General features: G+C 44.3%; 1 protein-coding gene across 1 annotated transcript in view; it reads right to left on the reverse strand.

Annotated features, from left to right (window-relative positions):
• VPS4B (vacuolar protein sorting 4 homolog B) overlaps window positions 1-13,210 on the reverse strand; it is a 30,251-nt gene extending 17,041 nt beyond the window's left edge. Inside the window, exons 1-2 of the mRNA XM_069730651.1 lie at window positions 12,853-13,210; window positions 2,037-2,148 (exon numbers count right to left, since the gene is read on the reverse strand). Coding sequence (XP_069586752.1) covers window positions 2,037-2,148; window positions 12,853-12,876 — 136 coding nt within the window. The 5' untranslated portion in view covers window positions 12,877-13,210. The remainder of the gene's footprint in view (window positions 1-2,036; window positions 2,149-12,852) is intronic.
• Window positions 13,211-17,222: the final 4,012 nt, after the last annotated feature.

The raw sequence follows: 17,222 nt of genomic DNA on the forward strand, positions 1-17,222 counted from the left end.
ATGTGTGCAAAAATGTAAAGCGCTGCGGAATATAAAAATAAAGCTATATAAAAATAAAGATTATTATTATTATTTTTATTATTATTATTATTTTATAGATAGATACACACATACTGTAAGTCATGTCTGATGGCTTTTAATTTTATTGTTCATGTTTATTACTACTATAAGCTCAATTTTTTTTTTTTTTTTTTTTTTTTTTTTTTAGAGGGGTGCATTTTAGGCTATGGGTACACCATATTTTGCTATAAAGCTGAGGTATGCACTGGCTGCCTATAAAGTTTGATCTTTGCCACTAACTACTATAGTTAAATATTAATTAGAAAACAGAAATCAACCATAACAGCACTTGTTTGGATTCTGCTTTTTGACCAAATAGAAAATGTATCGTCCATCCAGAATTACTGTATGCTTTTTCCCCCTCAATAGAAGTCAATATTAAAACGATCCAATTCATAGCAGTATATGCTTTTTTTCAATTAGCTGTGGAAAACACATACTTTGTTTTTTTGTGTTTATGGTTTGAAATTAAAAGCACAATAGGCCTACGGCTACCTTAGCAATGTTTGTTTTTGCTACTTTTTTAATGCAAATTAAGCTATGTTTTCCAGTACCAGCAAAAGTCATGAGATTTCAGAAATCTCATGGAAACAGTTTTATTTTGTTTGTTTTATGCTGACTGAATTGGAAAACTGCTGCATTTTTGCATTATCGCAGTGTTTCTTCACCTATAGAAAGATGAGTAAGTGCAAAAAACACAGGTATGAGGGGTATATAATAATAAAATAATTATATATATATATATATATATATATATATATTTTTTTTTTTACATACCGTATATACTCGAGTATAAGCCGACCCGAGTATAAGCCAACCCCCCTAATTCTGCCACAAAAAAACTTGGAAAACTTATTGACTCGAGTATAAGCCTAGGGTGGAAAATGTAGCAGCTACCGGTGAATTTCAAAAATAAAAAATAGATGCTCCATACCGTTCATTATTGCCCCATAAGATGCTCCATATAAAGCTGTGCCCCATATAATTCTCCATATCGTTCATTATGGCCCCATAGATGCTCCTTAGAAAGCTGTGCCCCATACATATTGCTCTGCACCGTTGATTATGGCCCCATAGATGCTCCACATAAAGCTGCCCCATATAGAATGCTCTGCACCGTTCATTATGGCCCCATAGATGCTCCACATAAAGTTGTGCCCCATATATATTGCTCTGCACCGTTGATTATGGCCCCATAGATGCTCCTTATAAAGCTGTGCCCCATACATATTGCTCTGCACCGTTCATTATGGCCCCATAGATGCTCCTTATAAAGCTGTGCCATATGGAATGCTCTGCACCGTTGATTATTGCCCCATAGAAACCTGTGCCATATAGAATACTGCTGCTGCTGCAATAAAAAAAAAAAAATCACATACTCACCTCTCTTCGCTCAGGACGTCGGCGCTTTCAATATTTACCTGCTCCTCGTGCAGCTCCGTCTCCAGCACTGACGCTCAGCAGAGGGCGCGCACTGACAACGTCACAGCGCCCTCTGACCTGAGCGTCACAGCTAGAGGACGCTGGAGACGGAGCCGCAGGTAAATATCGCGCAGCGCTCCCGTATACTTACCTGCTCCGGCGCGGTCCCTGCTTCTCCCGACGCTGCATCTTCTTCCTGTATTGAGCTGTCACAGTTACCGCTCATTTTCAGTCATGAATATGCGGCTCCACCCCTATGGTGGTGCCATGTGACCGCTCAATACAGGAAGAAGATGCATAGCTGGAAGAAGCAGGGACCGCGCCGGAGCAGGTAAGTATAACTAGACAGCCCCTGCTCCCCCTCCCCTGCCGACCCCCGGGTATGACTCGAGCATAAGCCGAGAGGGGGACTTTCAGCCCCCCAAAAATGGGCTGAAAATCTCAGCTTATACGAATATATATATACTACTTAAATAGTAGCACTTTGCTATGCCAAAATAATAGAGAACAGAAGAGAGTACAAAACATATATTACAACTCTTCCATACACTTACATTTTACCACATGAAGAAAATACTGCACGGCAGCTTGATATAATCGAAGAGCTTCCTCATAGTTTCCCGCTTTGTCTTCCTGAGATGCTTTGCTTGCCAGATCAATAGCTTTCTGTTGTAAAAAGAGATAATGAAAGAAACTGTAAAATGATGAACCAATAGTATCATTCTATAGCATCTCTATAGTTCATCTTCTGCTCCAATTTCTGCCTAGGAGGCAATGTCTCCATGTGGTGAGGGTCTAGCTGGCATAAGGAGACTTAGATGCCATGTAATGCTGCATGCAACTAGTCTCTTCAGAGAGGAAGAGGACTTCATCTCTAGTGTAACCTATTGGAGGTAGCAACCATAAAAATATAAAAATCGATTTCGAGCCTTTCACAAACCTTGCCACATGATTTAGTGTCTAGATTTACTTTTATCCTATTTGCAGACTTATGTCTCGGGGTTTTTGCCTCTCCTAAATGCAAAGCAAAAGGTTTGATATGGCTGGATTTAAGGGGGTAACATCTCCTTGTGAAGAGTGCCAAGCCAGCGTGAGGAGACTTAGGCTACGTTCACATTAGCGTTTTGCGTGTTTGCGTCGGGCGACGCAGCGGCAACGCATGCGTCATGCGCCCCTATCTTTAACATGGGGGACGCATGGACATGCGTTGTACTGCGTTGTGCGACGCATGCGTTTTTTTGCCGCAAGCGTCGGGCGCAGAAAACGCAACAAGTTGCATTTTTCTTGCGTCCAAATTTCAGCAAAAAACGACGCATGCGTCGCAAAACGCAGCGTTTTTGCATGCGTTTTGGTGCGTCTATTTGCCTTGTGTGTTGCGTCGCCGACGCAGCGGCGCACAACGCAAATGTGAACGTAGCCTTACAGGCCATGCAATGTTCCTCTGGGAAATTTGATATACAAATTAGCTAAATAAGACTGAAATAGTTGAAATTGACTATTAGGATTGCTCAAATTAATAACGCCACAAAAACACTCAACATTACTGAAGAGAGATCTGATTTTCAGGACTTTCCTAACCACGTCTTGCTGCACATTTCATCAAAGGGACTATAGAAGGACCCAACAGCACTTGGGGTCCTTTGTACTTCCTAACTTCTGCAGAGAAATTCCTATATACATGGACTTCATATCACACAGCTAAGGTGATTATATGAATGCAAGTCGCATCAGAGGTACGTTTAATGCAGCATAGGAATGGTGTCAGCCATCAAATGCTTCATTTGCCATTACCTGCTACAATTGTCCATCAATTACAATATACAATGGTTAGTTCCATGTCATTGTAACCTGAAACCAGATATATAATGAACATTTACCATGAAGATAACAGGCCTGAATGCACTGGTTTGATTATTATTACGCTTCTCTGCAGTGGACTGCACATCCTATACTGGCCGATTCTTATTCTGGAATGACTTGCTCCTTCGACAACACATGAAGGTGGCTTCACTTTTTTTTTTTCTTGTACATTGTGTCTACCGTACAACACTGGTAAAGAACCATCAACTCAGAAAATTATTTACAGCTTCCAGCAGCTATTTCTTACTTTATATGGAAGGACTGGGTTTATCAATACTAGGCACTTGCTCATTTCTGTTTAAAGGAAATCTGTCACCTAATTTTGGGCCTCTAAACTGTGGCCACCACCATTAGGGGCTTATCTACAGCATTCTGTAATACTGTAGATAAGCCCCCCGTTGTAACCTGAAAGATAAGAAAAACAGGTTAGATTCAGTTCACCCAGGGACGGTCCCGATGCGGTCGGGTCCAATGGGCGTCGCGGTCCGGGGCCTCCCATCTTCTTACGATGACGTCCTCTTTTCTTCCTGTTGCGGCTCCGGCGCAGGCGTACTATATCTGCCATGTTGAGGGCAGAGCAAAGTACTGCAGTGCGCAGGCGCTGGGAAAGGTCAGAGAGGCCCAGCGCCTGCGCACTGCAGTACTTTGCTCTGCCCTCAACATGGCAGATATAGTACGCCTGCACTGAAGCCGCAACAGGAAGAAAAGAAGAGGACATCATTGCATGAAGATGGGAGGCGCTGGACCCGGACCGCACCGTGACCACCCTGGGTGAGTATAATCTAACTTGTTTTTCTCATCTTTCAGGTTACATCGGGGGCTTATCTACAGCTTTATAGAATGCTGTAGATAAGCCCCTGATGGTGGTGGCCACAGTTTATAGGTCCAAAATTAGATGACAGATTCCCTTTAATGGTCATTAGTTTAAATTTACCAAAAACAACAACGTTGTAAGTAGAGGAATTTCTGCATCTCTGACAGTCACAGCGCTAAGACCTATGTCTCTAGGTAAAGTGCTGTAAAAACATGTGAATGCCTGTTGTACAAGTCACTGTTTATGAAACACCTGTAGTCACGAGGAAAGCATCAGTAATGATGCAAGAAATGAATGACCTAACAGAAGAATCAATACACATACCTCAACCACAGAAACTTTACTGGAATATCTCAGTGTATCCAGGTGCAGGCAGTCCCTGGGCTACAAAATAGATGTGCTCTATAGCTTAATTCCCAAATACTCACCTGTAGCATCCCCGCTGACAGCAGTCCAGTCTTCTTTCCACCATGGCGTGCTCCATCTTGGCCTCTTCATTATAGACCAGGACTTCCAGTCGCATCCAGGCCTTGGTGATTACAGCATTTCATAAGGTTGCAATATCGATGTTGCGATCTTACGAAGCAGAGTGACCTGGACATGGCCACAAGTCTTGTAGATGCGTTGCACGACAGTAGAAAGAAGAGGGACCGGACGGAAAGCATCAGGTTTTTTTCTTAACCTATACCCATCTTTTCTGCTGCCTCGCTGGTCGCCATCTCGTTTTTCGATTTCCATCGTCAGGCGAGTCATATCTCATGCCTTTTTCACTATAGGTCAGGACTTCAGGTAGCGTCCAAACCAGAGCTCACTGCACGTCATAAGGTCGAGATGACAACACAACCTTACAATCATCAGTGAGTACCGACCTGAAAGTGCCTAGAAGTCTCGGCTTGTAGTGAAGAGTCTGGAAACGCAGTGAGTGACAGCGGGAAAAAAAAAAAGGTCTGGAAGACGGACGGAGATTTTTTTTTGTACACCCAACGTTTGTAACTAGGGGTCATATGCAAGTTAGGCTGAGTTCACACTTGCGTTTCCGTGCGGTGGTCGCATACCTCAAATTGCCGCATGCAGACACATGCGCATACAACGCATGTCCCTGCGTACCCAATGTTAAAGATAGGTACGCAGGGAAACAAAGGCGGCAGTAGGCGGAGCTTCACGGAGGGAGAAGGAGGAAGTACGCTGCCATCCGCAGCGCACAGGAACGCAAGTGTGAAACCAGCCTTAGATGTTTGTAAGTTGGGGACTGCCTGTAATTCAGAGCAGACCAAACAGCATTTCTGCTGGTGCCTTTTCTTTGTGTCTATAGTCTACATAGATCTTAGGAGTCACTCCATGGTAGCTTACGTTATAACACAATATAGTAACTTACGTTACAAAGATGATGGTAACTTACCGTACAATAAGTTTAATCCAATGGATGGTAACATATTGTACGCAAGTTACCATCAGCTTAGTAACGGAAGTTACTATACTGTGCGGTAACGCAAGTTATCTATATTTCTCATAATAAAAACTGTTGCTTTTAACTTGAGAGGTTAAAATATATTTTATAAAGTTGCTGGGACTATGGTGTTTTAATACAATAAAAATAGTGCTTCACCCCTATTTACCAGAACAGAAACTATGGCAGACTCATGAAAGACAATTGCCTTTCCTTTTTTTGTAGTGTAAGTTACCAAGTAATAACGCTGTATTTTGTATTTAACTTTATTGTTGAAAAATCCAGCTGTTAAAATCTATTGAGAATAGTTTAATGTACACTATACATTCACTCCTTTTTGTGCCTGCATTCAAAGAACAGTCTCTAGCCAGTTTTTGGCTTGTGAATGTACGTAAGTTACCATGGAATGACCCTTCGCATACATTTTTTTTTTGTCAAGCCAGTCCCATTGCATCAAAAGAATCAATGACAAGAACAATTCTGATAAACTGGGTGGACGTATTGCAGAATTGTAAATGCACAGTAGTACACATTGAAGCGCAGACAAACAGTCATTGTCCCATGAAATGGCCTATCCTTTCTCTCACTGCAACATTTTTAAAGAAATGAAATAAAAGAATGTTTTATACGAATGGTGAGTGCCACTTTTTTTTCTTTTTCTGGACATCAGTTTTACCTTTTTTCATCTACACAGCAGGTATACAAGCTGCCTACTATTTAAATGCACTAGTTTAGGTGTGGGAACCTCTGGCGTGTGATGGCCTATTTCTGGGGACCGCAGCGTTTCTTGCATTGCAAGCATGCAGCGATGAACGATGCAGAAGTGCAATGAAGGGTTACGTCCTGGTAAGGGTCAAGACGCACCTTGTGGGTGGAGTTAGTGTGCGATGCGCTTTCATCCCACAGATGACATTACAGAAGACTGGGCTGCCGCTACTGCGTACGAACCAACCCCAGAGTCCCCCACGTGAGGTATATAGAGCAGTCTCTGTCTCCTACGTGATGTATACAGCAGACCTCCCACAGCTATATTTCTATAAGTATAACATGAGTAGTGACAAATTTACCACTGTGATGAGACATGAAGTGTAAAACACATCTGTGTTCGGTACAACTTACTGCTGGCAGTTCTTTACAAAACTTATCACAAAGTCAACTTCGCTCCAGACTGACACAAATCTGGAAAAGCAGTTTCGAGTAGCAACATCATCCATATCGCCTAACATCATGCCTCACCAAAGAAAAGCAGTTACAGCAAACAAATCAGGGGCGAGTTAATTAAATGTTTGACTAAATGTAGCAGGATTTTCTTCAAGTTGATAACTTTGCATGGCCCCTGAATGATGGTATAAATATCCAAATAGCCCTTGGCAGGGAAAAAAAAAAAAATGTTTCCCACCTCTGCACTGGTCTATAAGTCAAACCAGACTAGCATATGCTAAAAGAATATTTTTCATTTTTACCATGGACTTGGACCACTGATGAGGCCCAGGTGTCACCATTCTCTGGTTATGAAGCCTGGAAGGTTAAATGCATGTGTTCATTATTCCAGAACGGATACCTCTACTTAAAACAAGATTTGTCACCTGCAGTGTTGGCTACCAGAATTCCGCATCTGCCAAGTGTTGATGTTTGTCAACATTATGTCTACAATTCCCAGTCAACATGAAGCTACTATGACATGTGTAATCGTGAAACTCAGCGCCCCACTTCCTAGTTGTAGTAGCTATACACATTACAAATATTTTGTTGACCAAATCAGCACCCTGCAAGCTTTGTTGTTTTTTTTTGTATAGTAGTAAAGACCTAGTTCCTTGGTCTGCACATGCGCAATAAAATGATACAATAATATGTGTATATACACATACAGAAACCTATATGTCAATAATGCCAGAGTGCCTTACTTATGTTTCAGAAGTTTATTTTTAATTTAGTGTCCCTCTCAGGACGATTTAATAGTTCCTGACGTGATATTATAATGTATGTATGTATGTATGTATGTATGTATGTATTTACAATACAGACCAAAAGTTTGGACACACCTCATTTAAAGATTTTTCTGTATTTTCATGACTATGAAAATTGTACATTCACACTGAAGGCATCAAAACTATGAACTAATACATGTGGAATTATATACATAACAAAAAAGTGTGAAACAACTGAAAATATGTCTTATATTCTAGGTTCTTCAAAGCAGCCACCTTTTGCTTTGATGACTGCTTTGCACACTCTTGGCATTCTCTTGATGAGCTTCAAGAGGTAGTCACCAGGAATGGTCTTCCAACAATCTTGAAGGAGTTCCCAGAGATGCTTAGCACTTGTTGGCCCTTTTGCCTTCACTCTGCGGTCCAGCTCACCTCAAACCATCTCGATTGGGTTCAGGTCTGGCGACTGTGGAGGCCAGGTCATCTGGCGTAGCACCCCATCACTCTCCTGGGAATGGTTTTCACTTCACAGGTGTGCCCTGTCAGGTTTAATAAGTGGGATTTCTTGCCTTATAAATGGGGTTGGGACCATCAGTTGTGTTGTGCAGAAGTCTGGTGGATACACAGCTGATAGTCTTACTGGACAGACTGTTAGAATTTGCATTATGGCAAGAAAAAAAAGCAGCTAAATAAAGAAAAACGAGTGGCCATCATTACTTTAAGAAATGAAGGTCAGTCAGTCCGAAAAATTGGGCAAACTTTGAAAGTGTCCCCAAGTGCAGTGGCAAAAACCATCAAGCGCTACAAAGAAACTGGCTCACATGAGGACCGCCCCAGGAAAGGAAGACCAAGAGTCACCTCTGCTTCTGAGGATAAGTTTACCGAGTCACCAGCCTCAGAAATCGCAGGTTAACAGCAGGTCAGATTAAAGACCAGGTCAATGCCACACTGCTAAGGACAGGCAACAAGCAGAAGAGACTTGTTTGTGCTAAAGAACACAAGGAATGGACATTAGACCAGTGGAAATCTGTGCTTTGGTCTGATCTGATGAGTCCAAATTTGAGATCTTTGCTTCCAACAACCGTGTATGTGCGACGCAGAAAAGGTGAACGGATGGACTCTACATGCCTGGTTCCCACCGTGAAGCATGGAGGAGGAGGTGTGATTGTGTAGCGGTGCTTTGCTGGTGACACTGTTGGGGATTTATTCAAAATTGAAGGCATACTGAACCAGCATGGCTACCACAGCATCTTGCAGCGGCATTCTATTCCATCAGGTTTGCGTTTAGTTGGACCATTTATTTTTCAACAGGACAATGACCCCAAACACACCTCCATGCTGTGTAAGGTCTATTTGACCAAGAAGGAGAGTGATGGGGTGCTACGCCAGACCTGAACCCAATCGAGATGGTTTGTGGTGAGCTGGACCGCAGAGTGAAGGCAAAAGAGCCAACAAGTGCTAAGCATCTCTGGGAACTCCTTCAAGATTGTTGGAAAACCATTCCCGGTGACTACCTCTTGACGCTCATCAAAAGAATGCCAAGAGTGTGCAAAGCAGTCAAAGCAAAAGGTGGCTACTTTGAAGAACCTAGAATATAATACATAATTTCAGTTGTTTCACACTTTTTTGTTAAGTATATAATTCCACATGTGTTAATTCATAGCTTTGATGCCAAAAGTGTGAATCTACAATTTTCATAGTCATGAAAATACAGAAAAATCTTTAAATGAGGCGTGTCCAAACTTTTGTTCTGTACTGTATGTATATCTAACATGTCAGGTGTGGGTGAATAAAACACACTCAAGAACGGAGACTGCTCCATTACAAGTAGGTTACAGCAGTGTTATACTGCCAACACCTGACTAATAGCCGTATTTGGTACTAGCTCTAATCAGTTCTGTTTAACCACTTAAATACCAATCAATCTCTAACAGCAACATTTAATTGTTGCGACCTAGGTGGCCATTTCAGTGCCCCTCAACCCCATGAAACTGTTGTGAGCTGCCAATGGGTCATCATGGTAGCCGTACACATGCTGCGAGGATTCGCCAGTTTCTGAGTCGTGACTGGCGGGTGAAGTTGAGCAAATTTGGTCACAGAATCTTAATGTATTGATGATTGGTTCTGAACATAATCGGTAATTTCTACTCCCATTGACTCTAATGACGTTCAGTTGTGTTCAACGAATACTGCAAAACAATATTCGATGCCGATCGTATTCGGAACCAAATCCGAACAAATTTGCTCAACTCTACTGGCGGGTACATATGCATTATACATACTACTGGCCAAAGACAGGCTAGTGGGCACGGCCTCGCTCAATACACATGTACGGAGCAAGGCCACATCCATTAGACTGCTTCTTCATAACTCATATACATCTCCACTATTCAAGGCTCAAAAACGGTGAATCCTTGCAGCGCAGGGTATTCACAAGTTCTGTTGATTGAGTCGCAAATCTATGCAGTATATAGCAAAAATTATGGTCCACTATGCAGCCCAGTCGCAGGCTAGGATTAAGCAGAGCACCATCATGGCAGGTAAAACCGCTGGCTGCCATATCAACCAATTGGTCACTAGCAATCATAGCAAAGATGGGTACTGCAGCATTTAGGAAGGGTAACAGCAGCAGGTGGAACTCGTCTGTACACGCTGCTGCTAGAGGCAGATGATGGCTGAAAAACAGTCAACTGCCAGAAATTGGGCAAGCTCAGCTGCAGAGCCCACATCGTACACCTTCTCCCAACTAGAGCGGTATTGTTTTTTGTTCCTACACATCTGTTCCTGAGATATGGCCCCTCTTAACCTCTATATAAAGGCCCCAATTCAGTTTTCAGCAGAATTCTTGCTTAAAGCTGAACAGTTGGAAAAAAACAGTTGCAACTCAGTTGCACTAAAACGTTGTGACTTTTGGTGTTTTTACACTTGTTCTGGGCAGCTTTATGAGAAATGTTCATATTTTCGAGAGGGGATGAGCGCTGACGCATACAGCCAACAAATTAATCAAAATATACACCATAAATATGGCACAAATTATTATTTTTTTTCTTTTGCAGTGGGACACCATAGCTGAAAGATGCATCAAATTAAGAGGAGCAGGAGTTCAAATGAATATGGCACATTTTTCTGTAGTGCATCATCCATCAAAACTGGAATGCAAAACGACAGGCTTCATGAATCCAGGGCCATTCACACTTGGGCAAAATCATTAGTAAAACACACTGAGTCAGGAAGATGCCATACCTGAGGAACGGAGAGGTGAAGAGCAAAAAATACAAACATCGCCAAACTGCGGAAAACACCAGGAAAAAAAAAAAATGATTTATAGCAAGTGACAAGTCGTTTTTAAATGAGTATCTCAACTGTATAACCCCAGAAGTTGACTTTGTTCACATCAGCAGAAATCCAGTTTTGTTTCACCATGCTAGCAGACACCAGGAGCCCCCGACAGATCTAAATCAATTATCTGGATCTCTTGGCCGCCTACTATTTTACCAGAAAAAAAGTAACAAAAAAGCCCCGCAGTGCGCAGAGTGTCCAACACAAATGTTAACACGGCGTAATTTTTCTAGCAGTCAACTAATCATCCCTGTGAATTGGCTGCTGAAACACTCGGCTGTTTTCCCCCAAAAAACACCCACTGTACAGCGATATGTAACAGGTGTGCCCTATAAATGTGACAAAGGAATAATAAAAATAAAAAAAAGACTTAAGTTGTTTGGCTCACTCACAAGGGCAATATTTTCGCACAACAGTTATTGAACACTTAACTCCATCCTCTGCCCTCTGGTCCTCCCAAGATCTTCTTCCACACTCATACGTTCCTCAAGCAATTGCCTCAAGGACTTTTTCCATACATCTCATCGTCTGGAATTCTGTGCTGCAACATATCCAATTATCCACCACATTTGGAACTTTGAGATGGCACTTGAAAACGCATCTCTTCAAGAAAGCTTACAGCGTGCAATGACCCCGCTCACCATCCCCGAAGCTGCCGCATTATCCTGTAGAACGTAAGCCTACAATGGCAGGGCCCCTCTCCTCTGTCCCACTCTATCATTATTTGTTCACTGTCATTTATATTTTGTACTAGATGGTGGCCCGATTCTAACGCATCGGGTATTCTAGAATATGCATGGCCACGTAGTATACTGCACAGAGCCACGTAGTATACAGCACAGAGCCACGTAGTATACAGCACAGAGCCACGTAGTATACAGCACAGAGCCACGTGTGTAACAGGCTAAAAAAATAAACATATACTCACCTTCTGAGGGCCCCTTGTAGTCCTGGCGCCTGTGTGCAGTGCATGCGGCAGCTTCCAGTCCCAGGGTTGGTATGAGCGCAGGACCTGTGATGACGTCGCAGTCACATGACCGTGACCTCATGGCAGGTCCTTCTCGCATACCATCCTTGCCACCAGAACCTGCCGCTTGCACTGCCGAGGACAGGACGACACGTCGGAGGGTGAGAATAACTTTTTTTTAAATTATTCTTATTTGTAACATTAGATCTTTCTACTATTAATGCTGCATACGCATCATCAAAAGTAAAACGTTGGTCACACAGGGTTAATAGCTGCGTAACCGGAGTGTGTTACACCGCGCTCCTGTAACGCTGGCATTAATCCTGTGTGAGGGCTGACTGGAGGGGAGTATGGAGCGGGCACTGACTGCGGGGAGTATGGAGCGGCCATACTGCCGCCGGATTGTGGCCGTCGCTGATCGGTCGTGGGCGTTTTGCCACGACCAATCAGTGACTCGGATTCCATGACAGACAGAGGCCGCGACCAATGAATATCTGTGACAGAAAGACAGACAGAAAAACAGACAGACGGAAGTGACCCTTAGACAATTATATAGTAGATGTATCCCCTTCCTCACGTTCAGCACCATGGAAACAACGGGGCCCTAAACAGCAGTCTGGATCCTTTGGTTTTGCTCCTCCAATACATCCCTATTCGCACAATGTTTATCATAACATCACCCCCTTCTGAAGTGGTTGGCACAACCCTGCCCGCTGCACACATCAATGGTTTAGCGTGTTGCAGGGTTTTCATTGCGTTCATTGAGGTTATCACAATGGCTGACAGATTGGGCCATGTACATGCCAATTCCAGTCATTTGGATACCGCCAGTGGGGTCAGGCCCCATCATTACCTCCCTGTGCCAGGCCAGCCGCAGATCACCATTGTATACTACAGGCCAGAAATGTGAACAGAGCCTGTCACGTCTCCCCACACCTCACCCATTACCTGTGACAGCCCCTCCAGGAGCCGGACATGTGACGGCTCGCTCGCCCCTCGCCAGTAAGAGGATTACCTGTAAAGTACCGTTGGCAGCCATGTCCCCTCAGCCCCTCGCCGGGTGGCCCGTGAATATCAGTGTACTATGCCAACTTGGCCTGCACCGCATCCGCTAAGAAGAAGGCACTGCAGCGGGACCTACTTCCGGGTGTGTATAAACACCCTCGGGTTTTCTTCCACTTCCGTGTGGAGCGAGCTACATCTGCCCTACGTCACTGCTGAATCAGCCAATCACCTGACTCAGGGAGTTCCAGCACATGACACGATGACGACAGCTATGAGGTTAGGAAGCCGCACCCGCGGAGGGGAACGCCCCTCGAGAGTTCGAGCGATAGGTTGATCGACAAAGCTCCTGTACCTTTACTTCCGGCTCTGAGGACAGCACGTGACGTTGCTGTGCTGTCCTGCATAATAGCCGCCATAGCCACGCCTGGTAGTCAATAAATAGCCAGTGGCATACACAGAGCATGCGCTGCTTAGCCCAGCGTCCTATATGCATGGCGGTGAGAGACGGCGCGCCTGCATATTTATTTTCTCGGGTGTATTCAGTGCGTGTGTAACCTGCAGCATGCTGCCATTGTCAGAAAGACTGCGGAGCCTGCCAATTCAAGCCTATGGGTGCGAGAAAAAAAAGCCGACAATTCATGTGCCGCACACAGTAATACCACACTCACAGGTTAGAATAGAATCGATATATACACATAAAATTAGCTATATTATTATTTATTATAGCGCCATTTATTCCATGGCGCTTTACATGTGAGGAGGGGTATACATAGTATAAACAAGTACAATAATCTTGAACAATACAAGTCATAACTGGTACAGGAGGAGTGAGGACCCTGCCCGCGAAGGCTCAAAATCTACAAGGGATGGGTGAGGATACAGTAGGTGAGGATAGAGCTGGCCGTGCAGCGGTTTGGTCGATCGGTGGTTACTGCAGGTTGTAGGCTTGTCGGAAGAGGTGGGTCTTCAGGTTCTTTTTGAATGTTTCGATGGTAGGCGAGAGTCTGATGTGTTGTGGTAGAGGGTTCCAGAGTACGGGTGATGCGCGAGAGAAATCTTGTATACGATTGTGAGAAGAGGAGATAGGAGAGTAGAGAAGGAGATCTTGAGAGGATCGGAGGTTGCGTGTAGGTAAGTACCGGGAGACGAGGTCACAGATGTATGGAGGAGACAGGTTGTGGATGGCTTTGTATTTGGTTAGGGTTTTGTACTGAAGTCTTTGGGTAATGGGGAGCCAGTGAAGGGATTGACAGAGGGGAGAGGCCTCGGAGAATAGCGGGAGGACAGGTGAATTAGTCGGGCAGCTGAGTTTAACATAGATTGGAGGGGTGCGAGAGTGTTAGAGGGGAAGCCACAGAGCAGGAGGTTACAGTAGTCGAGGAGGGAGATGAGGGCATGGACTAGGGTTTTTGCAGATTCTTGGTTTAGAAATGTTCGGATCCATGAAATATTTTTGAGTTGAAGGCGGCAGGAAGTGGAAAGGGCTTGGATACGTGGTTTGAAGGAGAGATCAGTGTCAAGGATTACCCCGAGGCAGCGAGTTTGTGGGACTAGGGAGAGTGGGCAGCTGTTTACTGTAATGGATAGGTTCGTTTGGGGGGGTCGCGTGAGATGAGAGAAAGACAATGAATTGTGTTTTGTCCATGTTAAGTTTTACAAATCTAGCGGAGAAGAAGGATGAAATGGCGGATAGACATTGAGGGATTCTGGTTAGTAGGGTGGTGATATCTGGTCCAGAGATGTAGATCTGTTTGTCATCAGCATAGAGATGATACTGAAAACCGTGAGATTCTATGAGCTGTCCCAGGCCAAAAGTGTAAATGGAGAAGAGCAGGGGCCCAAGGACTGAACCTTGCTGGACTCCGACAGATAGGGGGCGAGGTGAGGATGTGGTGTGTGAATGGGAGACGCCGAATGTTCGGTCAATTAGGTATGATGAGATCCAGGATAGGGCCAAGTCTGTGATGCCAAGGGATGAGAGGGTCTGTAGTAATAGGGAATGGTCCACTGTGTCAAAGCCAGAGGACAGGTCCAGGAGGAGGAGGATAGAGTAGTGTCGCTTGCCCTTGGCGGTTAATAGGTCATTGGTGACCTTAGGGCAGTTTCAGTGGAGTGGTGTGACCGGAAGCCTGATTGTAAGCGGTCGAAAAGGGAGCAGGAAGATGGGATGATAGTTCAAGATGGAAGTGTTCCAGTAGTTTTGAGGCATAGGGGAGAAGTGATATAGGGCGGTAGCTAGATACAGAGGATGGGTCAAGAGAGGGCTTTTTGAGGATAGGTGTGATTGAGGCATGTTTAAAGCTTGAGGGGAAAACACCAGTTGTTAGTGATAGGTTGAAGAGATGGGTTAGGGTTGGGATGAAGACTGTGGTGAGGTTTGGGATGAGGTGGGATGGGAGCGGGTCAAGTGCACAGGTGTTGAGATGTGATCTTGAGAGTAGAGTGGAGAGTTGATCTTCTGTAATGGTGGAGAAGTTGGTTTTCGAGGTGGAGGGCTGGGTAGTTGGGAGGAAGGGCTCTGGGGGTTGTCGACTAAAACTGTCTCTGATGTTCTCAATCTTCTGCTTGAAAAATGAGGCAAAGTCTTCACCTGAGATGAGTGGGGAGGGAGGAGGTGCTGGGGGACGGAGGAGAGAGTTGAAGGTGTTGAATAACTGTTTAGGCTATATAGATGTCAGTGACACACATGTATATATATACAGTACAGACCAAAAGTTTGGACACACCTTCTCATTTAAAGATTTTTCTGTATTTTCATGACTGAAAATTGTATATTCACACTGAAGGCATCAAAACTATGAATTAACACATGTGGAATTATATACTTAACAAAAAAGTGTGAAACAACTGAAATTATGTCTTATATTCTAGGTTCTTCAAAGTAGCCACCTTTTGCTTTGATGACTGCTTTGCACACTCTTGGCATTCTCTTGATGAGCTTCAAGAGGTAGTCACCGAGAATGGTCTTCCAACAATATTGAAGGAGTTCCCAGAGATGCTTAGCACTTGTTGGCCCTTTTGCCTTCACTCTGTGGTCCAGTTCACCCCAAACCATCTCGATTGGGTTCAGGTCTGGTGACAGTGGAGGCCAGGTCATTTGGCGTAGCACCCTATCACTCTCCCTCTTGGTCAAATAGCCCTTATACAGCCTGGAGGTGTGTTTAGGGTCACTGTCCTGTTGAAAAATAAATGATGGTCCAACTAAACGACTTTTTGAAACCTTAAACTCCCTCCTGAAACCTAAAGTACAGGCTCCCATCTCCAATCTCAGTGGTGAGGATCTGGCCACTTATTTCCTAGAAAAAATCAACCACATCCATCAGGATATCTCAGCCCAATCTCATCAGTGCCTGGATCCCCTTCCCTGCCGCACCTCAAGCTCATTAGACATCTTTGAGCCTGTTTCAGAAGAAGAAGTTTCCAAGCTCCTCACTTCTGCTCGGCCTACAACCTGCAATAGTGACCCCATTCCTTCACCTCTCCTGCTGTCTCTCTCACCAGTGGTCAACACTCACCTGACTAAAATATTTAACCTCTATCTTTCTTCAGGTATCTTTCCCTCCTCATTTAAACATGCCATCATTACCCCTTTACTTAAAAAGCCATCCCTGGACCAGAACTGCACGGCTAACTACAGACCTGTCTCTAACCTTTCCTTCATCTCTAAACTCCTGGAACGCTTGGTCCACTCCTGTCTAATCCGCTATCTCTCGGATAACTCTCTTCTTGACCCCTTACAATCTGGTTTCCGCTCTTTACACTCCACTGAAACTTCCCACTAAAGTCTCTAATGATCTAATAACAGCTAAATCCAAAGGTCATTGCTCTCTGCTGATTCTCCTGGATCTATTTGCCGCATTTTTTTTTACTGTGGATCACCAGCTCCTTCTCACTATGCTCCGCTCCATAGGCCTCAAGGACACAGCCCTCTCCTGGTTCTCCTCCTACCTCTCTGACTGCTCCTTCACTGTATCTTTTGCTGGCTCCTCTTCCTCTCTTCGTCCCCTTACTATCGTGGTTCCGCAGGGCTCAGTCCTGAGCCCCCTACTTTTCTCTCTATACACTGCCCCTATTGGACAAACAATCAGCAGATTTGGATTCCAGTACCATCTCTATGCTGACAACACCCAATTATACACTTCTTCCCCTGACATCACCCCCACTCTAATTCAAAATACCAAGGATTGTCTGTCTGCTGTCTCTAACATCATGTCCTCCCTCTATCTGAAACTAAATCTCTCCAAAACTGAACTACTTGTGTTTCTCCCTTCTACTAACCTCACTCTACCCAACATCGAAGTTACCCTGGAGGGTTCAACCATAACTCCCAAGCAGCATGCCCGCTGCCTTGGGGTCATATTCGACACCGAACTTTCCTTT

Source organism: Ranitomeya imitator, chromosome 6, assembly GCF_032444005.1.
Source record: "Ranitomeya imitator isolate aRanImi1 chromosome 6, aRanImi1.pri, whole genome shotgun sequence".
Classification (NCBI taxonomy): domain Eukaryota; kingdom Metazoa; phylum Chordata; class Amphibia; order Anura; family Dendrobatidae; genus Ranitomeya; species Ranitomeya imitator.